This window comes from Ornithodoros turicata, chromosome 4, assembly GCF_037126465.1.
Source record: "Ornithodoros turicata isolate Travis chromosome 4, ASM3712646v1, whole genome shotgun sequence".
Classification (NCBI taxonomy): Eukaryota; Metazoa; Arthropoda; class Arachnida; order Ixodida; family Argasidae; genus Ornithodoros; species Ornithodoros turicata.
This window is the reverse complement of record NC_088204.1, coordinates 35,390,596-35,405,117: the sequence shown is the minus strand read 5'-3', so window position 1 is coordinate 35,405,117 and position 14,522 is coordinate 35,390,596. Positions and strand designations below refer to the sequence as shown.

Genomic DNA, 14,522 nt, shown 5'->3' with positions numbered 1-14,522 from the left:
GAAGATGACGATATGCACCGAGTAGCCAAGAACGCCCTTCAAACACGTCGTCGTCTGCTGCGCTTCCGCTCCTCACATCCGGGTCGCTCTCATGACGCTACTCTCGCAACCCGACGCCTATTTTTAGCTACAGAAATTAGAAACTTTTTTCGATATGATGGTTTTCGTTGCGGTAACTGAATGTGATTCCTACTTTTGTCAAATGTTGTTGCATTTTACACGCCGACAAAGGGCTCAGATCATAACTACAGTATTATAAAACCGTAACTTCACCTGAGCCAATGAGAACGTTCCAAGAATCGTCTGCTATCTCGATGAGGCGGTTCTGGCGCGCATTTCAGATACCATTTGCAGCAAGTTTATAATTTGCACCAGGTAAGTTGGCTAGTTATATTTGGAAGTACCATTACTGTGACATAGCGGTTGTTTCGACCGGCAAACACGAAAAAAATGTGTGATGTACGTACTTCCAGCTCAAGCGAAATGGCAATGTCAGAAGCGCAGAAAATGCAGCTCCTATCCTACATGGAGGAATTCCCGGAGCTCTGCAATAACCGGGAGTTCAAACGAGGCGAAACGAAGGAGGACAGACGCAAGAAATGGGAAGAAATAGCGTCGTCCCTAAATGCTCTAGGCGGCATCATCAAAACAGCTGCCGGGTGGCAGGTGTTGTGGCGGAATTGGCGCTACCGAGTCCGCCGAAATGCACGGGCGAACCTCGCCAACATTTTAAGTACCGGCGGAGGTGGCGGCATAACCATCAACGACGGGACAGAGCCAGAAGACGAGGGCACAACGCGTGTCGTCGATGTTGCTTCTGGGCTCCAGGGTCTCGATTCCCGTGTTATGGCACTACTGGGTTGGGACACAGTGACAGGTGCTTCCGGGGGTGCCAACCTTGCAGAAGATGGGACGCTCATCCCAGAAGTGGTACGTATAGTGCTTTTGTGAAATAGTAAGTTTGAAAGTGTTAAAAACGACATGAAAAATACGTACCAGCTTCATTTACCTCACAAAAAAAAAGTATACTGTATACAGATGCAGTTGCAATTGCACCAAGGTCTACCCAGGGGTGCTCACGGCAATGCTTGTCCATTTTCTCTTGAACTGAACGAATTATGGTGTACTTACACTTGGTACATGTGCCAGCATGCAATGCTAGTGGTACATATTTATTAAGGAGTACGAATACGAACAAAAAAACGGATAGAAAGTGCGGAATTTTATTGTTGTAGAGGCACACTTTGTTGGTGTAGCACACACTCTTTATCGCACACTATACAGGCCACTATCTATTTACAAAACACTCGAAGATAAACACTGCTCTTGCTATGTAACACAGTGTGCTGTTTTGCAGATCTGTCCCCAGCCTGCAGAGGACATCCAGGGTCAGGACAATCCTCGAATCATGGTACACAAAAAGTGACATGTCACAAGCAAGTGGAGACTGATAAAATATATGTTACAGGACACTGCGGGACCAAGCAGCTCCACCACTCCTCCTAACCCAGTAGCGACCAACGTCACTAGGCCGCAAACTTCGACAGGGGAGCCTCGAGTGCAGCGGCCACGTCAAGAACGTCGCCGCAGACGCAGAAGGGTCCCCCTTCCTGTAGCTGTACGCATAGTCAGCGTGCAGGAACGGCTGACTAATGAGGTGGCGCAGCTAAGAGAGGTAAAAATATCATTGGCACCATGCTGCTCTTGACATTTCATTGAATGGCTTCCGCACAATCACAGCTCATTTCTTTACCGAGACAGCCCTTGCTGTTACAATTACATTTCATTAGTTTTGGCTTGTTATGCACAGTTGCTTATGCCCCTCATTGGCCCAATGACCGAGTACGTCACGTTGTTGCTAAACAGAGAAAGAGGCATGCAAGCATGAGGTAAGTTTCATCCTCAGGACTCTTAGTTTAGCCAGACTTGCAAAACATGATTACCACTGGTTCAGTTCCAGCTACATTTGTCTACTAGGTTGCCCTGTAGAGTTGCATGTATTTTTCCTCTGTAAAAATTAAGGTTCCACGTTTATAGGAATTTGTAGGAACCTATGTTCATGGGAGATTGTTGTCACACTACTAAATTCAAAAGGGTGCTCACTTCACATCATCTCTATTTCTGCCTTGTAAACGCCTTGTGTTTATGCTGAAAGGGACAGCCAGAATGACCTAAAACACCACGTGATTTGTTTTTGCAATCACTGTTACGTAAGCCTGTGCATTAGACCTTTACAAGAGCAATTATGCAAGAAACGACATGCTGCTCATCAAGAAAATATTAAGGATAGAAACTAGCAGTTGCGATGAAGCACACATTTTCTGACAGGCTGTTAGAAATATCTGTCGACAATTGTCTCGCGCACATGCATCGCCTGCGATGTCAGAGAGTTGTTTTGACTGCTCTGTCCGTCCGCCTCGCTGGTTTCATCTTCTGTCACTGGCAAGGTGTCACTGGCATTTTCTGTAGCTGCTGGCTCAGGATCGTCTGCAGGATCAGTCAAGTTGTACGCAATGCACATATTGTGTAGGACAGCACAGCCGGTGATAATGTTGCAGGCTCTGTCCGGTGCAAAGTGAAGTGTGCGGTACCTCCGTAGACACCGGAACCGCATTTTGAGCACTCCAAAGCAATGCTCAATTCGGACTCTAGTCCTGCTGTGAGCCCTGTTATATGCTGTTTCCTTGTGTGATGCAGGATTTCGGAAGGGAGTCATTAACCAGGGCTCCAGGGGGTAGCCAAGATCTCCTGTGAAGAATACAAGAGAAGGATATGTTACATGTGTATATACATGTAGGAAATGTCGAGATGATAAAAGGCAAACAGGAAATCACAGTGGGGAGTTTTACTGCAGCTAGAGGCAGCGACCTATATTACGGCAAACAGCACTGCATTTGATTTGATTTCACACACTCACGTCAAAAGCAGCACTATCTGTCGAATTGTCACGCTTCGCCCCTATCAATGTAAATAAATTTTCCTTTGTGCTTTCTTGTAAGCTCTTACGTGATCATAATTTCCCTACTTGCTTTGTACAAGTTATTAAGCGTTCACTTTAGCCTTTCAACTATATGTATATATTTCATTCATTGGGTCAGTGCACTGTTCACTATATTTATCCCATCCATAACCAACCTTTGTACCCTCTCTCATCTGCTATGTTCACTGTACATTAATGGTAACATTCATTTTATTGTGTACAAATGGAAATGCTCCAGCCTCTCACCCGCATATTTGTAAATTAATCACATTTCTTCAGTGTTTCACCTTTCAACAACTATCCTCTTGTTATCATAATAAACATAATCACATATATGTTTACACAGCAATTTTCTTTAGACTATGAACCTCACACTTACCTAGCAGCCATTCACCGTCATCAAACAGCACCGAAGCTCTTTGTCGTATCCTGCATATAGCCCAGACAGCAGCGTCGTGACAGCTCCCTGGATACCTTGCGTTTACGTGGAGGATTCTGCGATTGGCATCACAAATCTGTGCATGCAGAGTAATGTTTGTTACTGTTTCTTTCCCTTGGCAAATTTATTACTACCAATAATACATTTCAAAAAGTATGCACTGCTACTACATACCCCTAGCAGATTCAGTGCATGATATCCTTTGTGGAAGTAGTAGTTGCCATCAGTAAAACGTGGATCCATGTTGCTGGGCGCTATGATTGCAACGGCTGTGCCGTCGACTGCACCTGCGTGAATAGAGGCCATACACGTAGTAGTAAAACGTAACTGAGCGTACTTTTACAACATACCAAGACACCCAGGCAGCCCTGCAATCTCGTAGAATCCACGTTTCACGGCCAGCTTCTCCTCGGGTGTTTGCGGGAAGCGCAGATACTTGGGGGCCAGATTTTTTATGACAGCCAGGCTGACGGCATGTATCGACTCCGAGACCGGGCCCTTGGTGGTGGCGAAGTACTCTTCGTGAGCTATGTTACCAAGAAAGGCCCCGGTCGCGTAGAAGCGTAGTGCCATGAGCACCCGTTGTTCAACCGTCAGCGTTGTGGATCGCCATTGCTGCGCTGCAAGTGTTAAGATTGCGAGTTCAAATATAATACACGGGCATCTCATATCCACAGTGCAGTTTTCCGGCATTACTCTTACCAACTGCAGCGATATTTAATGAGTTAGAGACCCCGTAGAAGCACGCTATAGCAGCACCTCCCCATCGATAAACAAAAAGCCATACATACGTCGCTTCAAGTCTTCGGTGACAGCTTCGCAGACCTCTTTAGCTGCTTCTTTGGACAGCCGCAAGTGCCTTATGAAGGCATCGTCGGACAGGACAACAAACGCGTCACCGTTTGAACGAAATACGCGAGTTGCTTCGTCCTCACATACGCCAACATCCTCGAAAGATGCGTAGAGTTCCGCCATGTTTGCTTCGCAGACGACGCTGACTGGGGACGAACGACGCGAAGATTTCCGTCGTCTGTCACCCTCACCCAAATGACGGTTACCGAGATGCGCAGCTGCGGTGGAGGATGGCCAAGAACCATGCCAAGAACGGCCTTGCACGTGCAGGCGACGATGGGGGTCACGTGCGCGCGCCGTTTCCTTGACAACGGTGACGAGCTGCGCTAAGCGATCGACGGAAATCTTCGCGTCGTTCGTCCCCAGTCAGCGTCGTCTGCGAAGAAAACATGGCGGAACTCTACGCATTTTTCGAGGATGTTGGCGTATGTGAGGACGAAGCAACTCGCGTATTTCGTTCAAACAGTGACGCGTTTGTTGTCCTGTCCGACGATGCCTTCATAAGGCACTTCCGGCTGTCCAAAGAAGCAGCTAAAGAGGTCTGCGAAGCTGTCACCGAAGACTTGAAGCGACGTATGCATTGCTTTTGTTTATCGATGGAGAGGTGCTGCTATAGCGTGCTTCTACGGGGTCTCTAACTCATTAAATATCGCTGCAGTTGGTAATGCCGGAAAACTGCACTGTGGATATGAGATGCCCGTGTATTATATTTGAACTCGCAATCTTAACACTTGCAGCGCAGCAATGGCGATCCACAACGCTGACGGTTGAACAACGGGTGCTCATGGCACTACGCTTCTACGCGACAGGGGCCTTTCTTGGTAACATAGCTCGCGAAGAGTACTTCGCCACGACCAAGGGCCCGGTCTCGGAGTCGATACATGCCGTCAGCCTGGCTGTTATAAAAAATCTGTGCCTCCAAATATCTGCGCTTCCCGCAAACACCCGAGGAGAAGCTGGCCGTGAAACGTGGATTCTACGAGATTGCAGGGCTGCCTGGATGTCTTGGTATGTTGTAAAAGTACGCTCAGTTACGTTTTACTACTACCTGTATGGCCTCTATTCACGCAGGTGCAGTCGACGGCACAGCCGTTGCAATCATAGCGCCCAGCAACATGGATCCACGTTTTACTGATGGCAACTACTACTGCAACAAAGGATATCATGCACTGAATGTGCTAGGGGTATGTAGTAGCAATGCATACTTTTTGAAATGTATTATTGGTAGTAATAAGTTTGTCAAGGGAACGAAACAGTAACAAACATTGCTTACAACAGAGCTTACAAGAAAGCACAAAGGGAAATTTATTGACATTGATAGGGGCGAAGCGTGACAATTCGACAGATAGTGCTGCTTTTGACGTGAGTGTGTGAAATCCAATCAAATGCAGTGCTGTTTGCCGTAATATAGGTCGCTGTCTCTAGCTGCAGTAAAACTCCCCACTGTGATTTCCTGTTTGCCTTTTATCATCTCGACATTTCCTACATGTATATACATATGTAACATATCCTTCTCTTGTATTCTTCACAGGAGATCTTGGCTACCCCCTGGAGCCCTGGTTAATGACTCCCTTCCGAAATCCTGCATCACACAAGGAAACAGCATATAACAGGGCTCACAGCAGGACTAGAGTCCGAATTGAGCATTGCTTTGGAGTGCTCAAAATGCGGTTCCGGTGTCTACAGAGGTACCGCACACTTCACTTTGCACCGGACAGAGCCTGCAACATTATCACCGCCTGTGCTGTCCTACACAATATGTGCATTGCGTACAACTTGACTGATCCTGCAGACGATCCTGAGCCAGCAGCTACAGAAAATGCCAGTGACACCTTGCCAGTGACAGAAGATGAAACCAGCGAGGAGGACGGACAGAGTAGTCACAACAACTCTCTGACATCGCAGGCGATGCATGTGCGCGAGACAATTGTCGACAGATATTTCTAACAGCCTGTCAGAAAATGTGTGCTTCATCGCAACTGCAAGTTTCTATCCTTAATATTTTCTTGATGAGCAGCATGTCGTTTCTTGCATAATTGCTCTTGTAAAGGTCTAATGCACAGGCTTACGTAACAGTGATTGCAAAAACAAATCACGTGGTATTTTAGGTCATTCTGGCTGTCCCTTTCAGCATAAACACAAGGCGTTTACAATGCAGAAATAGAGATGATGTGAAGTGAACACCCTTTTGAATTTAGTAGTGTGACAACAATCTCACATGAACATACGTTCCTGCAAATTCCTATAAACGTGGAACCTTAATTTTTACAGAGGAAAAATACATGCAACTCTCAAGGGCAACCTAGTAGACAAATGTAGCTGGAACTGAACCAGTGGTAATCATGTTTTGCAAGTCTGGCTAACCTAAGAGTCCTGAGGATGAAACTTACCTCATGCTTGCATGCCTCTTTCTCTGTTTAGCAACAATGTGACGTACTCGGTCATTGGGCAAATGAGGGGCATAAGCAACTGTGCATAACAAGCCAAAACTAATGAAATGTAATTGTAACAGCAAGGACTGTCTCGGTAAAGAAATGAGCTGTGATTGTGCGGAAGCCATTCAATGAAATGTCAAGAGCAGCATGGTGCCAATGATATTTTTACCTCTCTTAGCTGCGCCACCTCATTAGTCAGCCGTTCCTGCACGCTGACTATGCGTACAGCTACAGGAAGGGGGACCCTTCTGCGTCTGCGGCGACGTTCTTAACGTGGCCGCTGCACTCGAGGCTCCCCTGTCGAAGTTTGCGGCCTAGTGACGTTGGTCGCTACTGGGTTAGGAGGAGTGGTGGAGCTGCTTGGTCCCGCAGTGTCCTGTAACATATATTTTATCAGTCTCCACTTGCTTGTGACATGTCACTTTTTGTGTACCATGATTCGAGGATTGTCCTGACCCTGGATGTCCTCTGCAGGCTGGGGACAGATCTGCAAAACAGCACACTGTGTTACATAACAAGAGCAGTGTTTATCTTCGAGTGTTTTGTACATAGATAGTGGCCTGTATAGTGTGCGATAAAGAGTGTGTGCTACACCAACAAAGTGTGCCTCTACAACAATAAAATTCCGCACTTTCTATCCGTTTTTTTTTGTTTGTATTCGTACTCCTTAATAAATATGTACCACTAGCATTGCATGCTGGCACATGTACCAAATGTAAGTACACCATAATCCGTTCAGTTCAAGAGAAAATGGACAAGCGTCGCCGTGAGCACCCCTGGGTAGACCTTGGTGCAATTGCAACTGCATCGCTATATACAGTATACATTTTTTTTTTTTTCGTGAGGTAAATGAAGCTGGTACGTATTTTTCATGTCGTTTTTAACACTTTCAAACTTACTATTTCACAAAAGTACTATACGTACCACTTCTGGGATGAGCGTCCCATCTTCTGCAAGGTTGGCACCCCCGGAAGCACCTGTCACTGTGTCCCAACCCAGTAGTGCCATAACACGGGAATCGAGGCCCTGGAGCCCAGAAGCAACATCGACGACACGCGTTGTGCCCTCGTCTTCTGGCTCTGTCCCGTCATTGATGGTTATGCCGCCACCTCCGCCGGTACATAAAATGTTGGCGAGGTTCGTCCGTGCATTTCGGCGGACTCGGTAGCGCCAATTCCGCCACAACACCTGCCACCCGGCAGCTGTTTTGATGATGCCGCCTAGAGCATTTAGGGACGACGCTATTTCTTCCCATTTCTTGCGTCTGTCCTCCTTCGTTTCGCCTCGTTTGAACTCCCGGTTATTGCAGAGCTCCGGGAACTCCTCCATGTAGGATAGGAGCTGCATTTTCTGCGCTTCTGACATTGCCATTTCGCTTGAGCTGGAAGTACGTACATCACACATTTTTTTCGTGTTTGCCGGTCGAAACAACCGCTATGTCACAGTCATGGTACTTCCAAATATAACTAGCCAACTTACCTGGTGCAAATTATAAACTTGCTGCAAATGGTATCTGAAATGCGCGCCAGAACCGCCTCATCGAGATAGCAGACGATTCTTGGAACGTTCTCATTCGCTCAGGTGAAGTTACGGTTTTATAATACTGTAGTTATGATCTGAGCCCTTTGTCGGCGTGTAAAATGCAACAACATTTGACAAAAGTAGGAATCACATTCAGTTACCGCAACGAAAACCATCATATCGAAAAAAGTTTCTAATTTCTGTAGCTAAAAATAGGCGTCGGGTTGCGAGAGTAGCGTCATGAGAGCGACCCGGATGTGGGGAGCGGAAGCGCAGCAGACGACGACGTGTTTGTAGGGCGTTCTTGGCTACTCGGTGCATATCGTCATCTTCTCAGCGTCGCGGTGACGGTGACGAACAGCGCTGACGGCTGCGCTGCGATGAGATGGCCAAGAACGCGCCCCAGATCGCGTCACTTCGTCTTCGTCACATCCCCCGGCTTTGGAAGATGTCATCCAGACAGCAGTCAATATAAATATATACACTGTGACAACATGCGGAATGGGTAGTTACTAATGACACGCAATGTTCAACTGTACAAGGAAATTGGCTTCAAATAAGGCTTGAGCTTTTCCACATGTACGACGTCGCTCCAGGTACAGTCTTCTGGCTCAATTTCGTAGTTCACAGGAGAAAGACGTGCAACGATACGAAATGGTGCTGTGAACTTCTTCGGTCCTTTGATGCCTGTAGGTGGAGACTGCAGAAGAACCAGCTGACCTTTTTCGAGGACGATATCCTTGCGACCGTGGTCGAACCCTATCGAAAATGTGTCTAAGAGACCTCTCAAAATTTCTCTCAAAATTTTTCAAAAGGACCTTTCAAGAAATCTTGAAAGGTCTAGTAGGACCCTTTAACACTTCTGAAAGGTCTGAGAGGACCTTTCAGGCAGCACAGAGGGGTCTGAGAGGACTTTTTAGGGAAAATCTGGAAGACGTTGTAGAATCATTCATATAGCCCTGAGGGGTTTGGGGGGACCTCTCAGACAGCTTTGCGACTGTGCGTCGTGCAACACCTCTCAGAGCAAGTTGCTACATTTTTTCCACGCCGCGGGACATGCTACCCCGTCCGTTTTGGAAAATAGTCCACAAGATTTCACATGTTTGTGCATTATTCCTCCAAGGAACACGTGTCGTGATAACATTGTATTGTCGTTCCCCCTTGAAGCTATTGTTCTTGCAATCCGTGCATTATTGCACTGCACGTAAGTGGAAGCGTTTCAGCCAGTCGCCAGCGGATCAATCAGACTGTTTTGAAACGTTGAAGTGTGAGGACGTCGGCCGCTCAAGTAATTTGCGTTTTGTCTTCGGGATTCGAACTGTTTTTGAGGTATGTAGACGATGTGTCAAATATGCTTTTGTGAGTGACAGGCATTCCTGTTCACTTTACGGTTTTACGACTGTTCGCAGACACGCATTATGTGCGCCGATAAGAAGATTACCAACCACGTTAGGTTACCAACGGCGCTTTGCGCGAAACGGTATGTTATATATTTCGATGCCTACACACTGACTTACAATGACATTTTGAAATTGTATTTCTTACAGATGAATATCGTACGAAGCGACAGATGGTGAGAACCCAATTTCGCCAGTTAGTTGGCGTCTTACGCAAGCAAGGGAAACTAGACGGTGCATCGCGAGTCCCCAAGTATACGTATAAAACAGACGAACAGACGAACCGAGAAGCAGAGTTCCTCAAGAATATTTTTCATCGCCGCTGTACGGACATTGCGAATATGTGTCCCATGAGTTCACGCTTTGTGGAATACGACAGTATGTGTTGATGATGACTGTATGCTTTCGTAGACATGTAAGTGCTAAATCTAGTTTCTGTTGCTGCTATTTACCGTTTCGTGTAGTTTCTTGCGAGCGATCCTTCAACGAATATTACATATTTACAGTTCTGCAAGACATTTGAAATAACTGTTAGGTAATCTGATAGCAGTGTGCATGCCTTGACTGTATCTGTACAATCGAAGGAACTCAACATATGTGGAGTTTTGTGACATGTACTTGTCTGTATCTATCTCTGGTGTATCATAGCACTGTATGATTGTACCGCTCCGACGACAGGTGCAGCGTAGACGGCGAAATTGAACATTGATGTTCCGATGTCCGACCTGGGCATTAGCTTCTGAGAGGTCCTGAGTGGTCCACCAACCTGAGAGGCCCTCTCAGGCTGAGATGACCTCTCAGTCCCATAACACATTAGACCTGAGGGGTGTTTTCACTAGGGGATTGTAATTCTTTTGTTTCTCCTGGGCTAGTTTGATGTTATCCGCCGCCAGTTTCCGGGCGCAGGCTAGTCGCTCGTGTACCAGGCTTGTATAATTTGCTGCGTCCTTGGGTTCGGCGAGTTCCTGACGGTTAAAAACGACATCTAGCCGGAGCTCTGGATCACGATTTTGGATCACTGGATCACTTTCATCGTTGATTCCTTAGGCAATTTGAGGCTTTGTTGTATCTGTCCCTTCTATGTTGTTCCAGCCTCAGAACATCAATTGCTCTCTTGTTCACTGGATCACGTCCGTAGACGAGGAAGAAGGGCGACTGTTTGACGGAATCTGGTAGTCAGTATTGTAACAAATACCACGTAAGGAAGAACGTCGACCCATTTTTCTCCCTCCGCTGTCATCAGGGTCATCATTTATTTTATGGTCTTGTTGGCTCTTTCGCACAGTCCGTTAGCTGCAGGACGATACGCAGTCATCGGGCTGTGCATAATCCCGCGGTGTCGAAGGAATCGCTCTGTCCACTTCGCCATCATTTTAGTCCCCGTGTCGGTGATAAGCACTGCCGGACAGCCGTGCTTCAATACAAGCCTCTCCTCCATAAAATGCTAGATTGTTTTGGCTTCAATATTACTCACAGGTTTCGCTTCTACAAACTTGGTCAGGTAGTCTATGGCGACAACCGCGTATTTGTAACGCCGTGAAGATGGAAACGGACCTATGATATCCAGCCCCGCCGTGTGAAATGGTGCATGGACTGGTATTGGCTGCAAAAGACATGAAGAGAACGTTGACATGTTGTATCTTTGGCACAGGTCGCAATGTTGGACGAATTTCTTGACATCGGCGAATATTTTAGGCCAATGGTACTTGGTGCGGATAGCTTCATAAGTCATTATGATGCCCATGTGCGCACCATACTTCCTGCCCGTGGAATTCCCGAAGCACGTAGTCAATTCTGGTTCGTGGCCGGCAGATAAGAAAGCGCTGATGAGCGGGGCCCTCGTGAGCTTTGTAGAGGGCGCTGTCGAGTACTACGAACTCCTTAACGGCTCTTCGTTGCTGCTTCCGGGTACCACAACGTGCATGTAGTGATCGAGAATGCCTTCGCAAAAGGGTGAAGAGTGAGCGTCCGTTCAGGTGAAAGCCACGTCCTTCTTCATAAGTTCACGTAAAGGCGCAGCGAGGACACTGTAGCCTGGAATGAACTTCCGGAGGCATGCAGCATGCCCGAGAAATGATTGCAACTCTTTGATATTTTTCGGCGTCGGAAACCGCTGTACCGCTGCGATCTTTCCGGTGTCTGTGGAAACACCATGTCTAGTGACGACATGTCCCAGGTAGGAAATTTGGCCACAGAAAAAGAAGCATTTTGTGGGCTTGGACTTGAAGTCTGCATCTTGGAATCGTTGGGAAATTGTTCCGAGATGCTCCATGTGTTCCTCGAAGGTTCAGCTGTAGACTACGCAGTCGTCCATGTACACATGAGCGTAGTTAAACTTCGCGTCATCGATAACTATGTCGACGGCTAGTTGACAGGTGAATGGTGCTCCTTTCAAGCCGAAAGGCATCCTCAAATATTCGTAGAGAACCCAAAGACGTTACGAAGGCAGTCTTCTCAACGTCTTCTGTCTTCATCGGAATTTGGTGAAATCCAGATGCGAGGTCCATGACGGAGAAGTACTTGCTGCCAGTAAGGGCTTGTAAAGCATCTTTGATAAGGGGAAAGGGATACACGCAGTCTTGTGTGACGGCATTCAGTTTCCGGTTGTCTACACACATGCGTGTAGTGCCATCGTTCTTCTTGACAAGGACTAATGGAGATGCCAAGGCGCTGCGTGACGGTCGAACTAAACCAGCATCAATGAGATCCTTAATCGTGGCTTTGACGAGATCTCTCTGAGCCGCTGATAGTTGCCCTGGTCGTTGCGTTACGGCTGTTGTGTCCTCCGTTGGGATTGCATGAGTCTGACCTCGACAATGCCCAACGTCAGTAGAAGTTCTTGCAAAAGACGAAAGATGCTTGCAGAGAAAATCTCGCACAGTTGCTTGCTGCGTGCTGGTTAGATCAGCTCCAACGTTGAAAGAGATACCGTCTATGACGACGGTCTTGTTCGGTGAAGGGGTGGAATGAGGTGTACTGGTTGGCGAGTCTTCGTCCGTTGAGCAATGTAACGCTCGGTCAACTTCAGAGTCGGTCACAAGCACATCCTCAATATCCAACACTTCTTCGGCGAGCGTAACGGTCGCGTAGGCTGGTACCAAGACAGGTTCTAACGATGGCTTGATCAATAATACCGAAAGGGAGGATCGTGGTTCAACCATCATGGGCTCCACGTCCAGTCCATATCGTTCGGTAAAACTTTTAGTACCTGTGATCAGGACGGCACGTTCGTGTTGCAAGGTTTTCACCTAGACTCCCTTGCGACAGCGGGGAGGCACGACCACTTGCTTCGAAAGCTGGACCCGTTCAGTGGGTTTCGTGGCTGTTACTTCGAAGCTGCTCCTGCCCCAGTAAATGACAGCTTGTGATGTCTGAAGGAAATTCCCAGAAGAATATTGTCCACTTCTAGGTGAGGAACCACGATGAACGAATGCTGGAACGTTTGTCCATCGACTGAGACTTCCACGCTGGCTTGGCCGTGTATAACAAGAGGTTGACCGTTGGCTCCGTGGAGTCTTACGGTCGACGGTGCTGTTGGCTCAACTAGAATAATCACGGACACAACCGTTCTGATTGGTAGCCAGAGCCGAACTGGCTGGGCTGCAGTTTAATATTGCGCGCCGCGATTCCGGGTGCGCTGTCGATGGCGGTAGTGGTGCGGCTACAGCTGCCCCCCTCCTAGGGAGTCGCCGTAAAGCGACGACTGGTGACTAGGCGCTTGGACCATGTTACATGTGGACGGGAAGGGCTCGAATGGGCTGGCGACGGGTCTCCAGGTCTCCAGGCTGACTGGTAGGAAGCGGGGCGGAGGGACCAAGCGATGCCACGGCCGGCAAGGTGGAGGCGTCGATGAAGGCAGGTTTTAGACGGTGGAGGTTCTCCGTATGACGGGATAGGGCACGGAGTAAGGTGGCTGCAACGGTTTTTTTGACACCGTCGCAGCGGACGAAGACGTGTGAGCAGCGGTCAAGGTCGGGGTGTTGGAACGCGTTGGAGACGCGACTGGAACGGGAGGGGTTGGGTGGAGAGCGTCCATGGTGGTCGGCGGGAGCCAGGAGCGGCAGAGTAGGCGAGCCCTCAAAGAGGTCAGCGGAAAGGCGTAGGGGGGCACCATAAACAAGATCTCCAGGGGTGCAGCCGAGGTCGGGCTTGAAGGATGTTCGGATGCCCAGCAGCACGAGGGGCAGAGCTTCTGGCCAGGGGGTGTGCTGGGCGGCGCGGAGGGCGACCTTCAGCTGCCGATGGAGTCGCTCAACGAGGCCATTGGATGTGGGATGATGGGCAGTTGTGCGGGAACGCTTCGTACCAGGAGTCCCCATGAGATTGGTAAAGAGGGCTGACTCGAACTCAGCACCTCTGTCAGTGGTGATGACAGAGGTGATATCCCCCGAAGCGTGATATCCACGCACTGATGAGCGCTTGGGCGATAGTGGGGGTGGTAGCATCGGTGATGGGGACGGCTTCCGGCCAGCGCGTGTATCGGTCGGCGATGGTGAGAATGTACAGGAAACCGCTGGCCAATCGTAGGGGGCCAACAAGGTCTATATGTATGCGGTCGAAGCGGCTCGACGGGAGTGGGAAAGCAAAAGGAGCCAGGCGAGTGTGACGATGGACCTTGTTCCGCTGGCAGGATAGGCAGGTCTGGACCCAGCGTTTGATGTCCCTCTTCATGTGGGGCCAGACATAACGCTGGGTAATGAGCCGCTGAGTAGCCAGGATGCCTGGATGGCAAAGGCTGTGGAACGAGGCGAAGACGGCACGCCGAAGGGGAACGGGGACAAAAGGACGAGGGCGGCCCTGGGACGTGTCGCAGGCGACAGCCGTCGTGCCGTCGTGGTACCAGGGAGGTGGACGTCATCGATCTTCAAGGATGTTGAGGTTGAAGCGCGAAAGGCGGC

At 48.5% G+C, this 14,522-nt stretch overlaps 2 protein-coding genes across 2 annotated transcripts; both read right to left on the bottom strand.

Annotated features, from left to right (window-relative positions):
- Nucleotides 1-1,931: 1,931 nt before the first annotated feature.
- On the bottom strand, nt 1,932-4,596 carry LOC135392977 (putative nuclease HARBI1). The gene is made up of 5 exons (XM_064623594.1): nt 4,211-4,596; nt 3,770-4,039; nt 3,594-3,706; nt 3,360-3,495; nt 1,932-2,748 (listed from the first exon to the last, which is right to left on the bottom strand). The coding sequence occupies exons 1-5, from the start codon at nt 4,392-4,394 to the stop codon at nt 2,333-2,335; spliced, it is 1,119 nt and encodes a 372-aa protein (XP_064479664.1). The 5' UTR covers nt 4,395-4,596; the 3' UTR covers nt 1,932-2,332.
- An 8,756-nt stretch (nt 4,597-13,352) lies between these two features.
- LOC135392323 (uncharacterized) lies at nt 13,353-14,069 on the bottom strand. Its single transcript, XM_064623038.1, has one exon. The coding sequence runs from the start codon at nt 14,067-14,069 to the stop codon at nt 13,353-13,355; it is 717 nt and encodes a 238-aa protein (XP_064479108.1).
- Nucleotides 14,070-14,522: the final 453 nt, after the last annotated feature.

Excerpts from the sequence above, each read along its gene's own strand:
- LOC135392977 (XM_064623594.1), bottom strand. The coding sequence starts at position 4,394 with ATGGCGGAACTCTACGCATCTTTCGAGGATGTTGGCGTATGTGAGGAC. Across the intron at positions 3,496-3,593 it reads ATGCACTGAATCTGCTAGGG|ATTTGTGATGCCAATCGCAG; the intron begins GTATGTAGTAGC and ends CTGCATGCACAG. Across the intron at positions 2,749-3,359 it reads TGACGGTGAATGGCTGCTAG|GAGATCTTGGCTACCCCCTG; the intron begins GTAAGTGTGAGG and ends TATTCTTCACAG.
- LOC135392323 (XM_064623038.1), bottom strand. The coding sequence starts at position 14,069 with ATGCTACCACCCCCACTATCGCCCAAGCGCTCATCAGTGCGTGGATAT.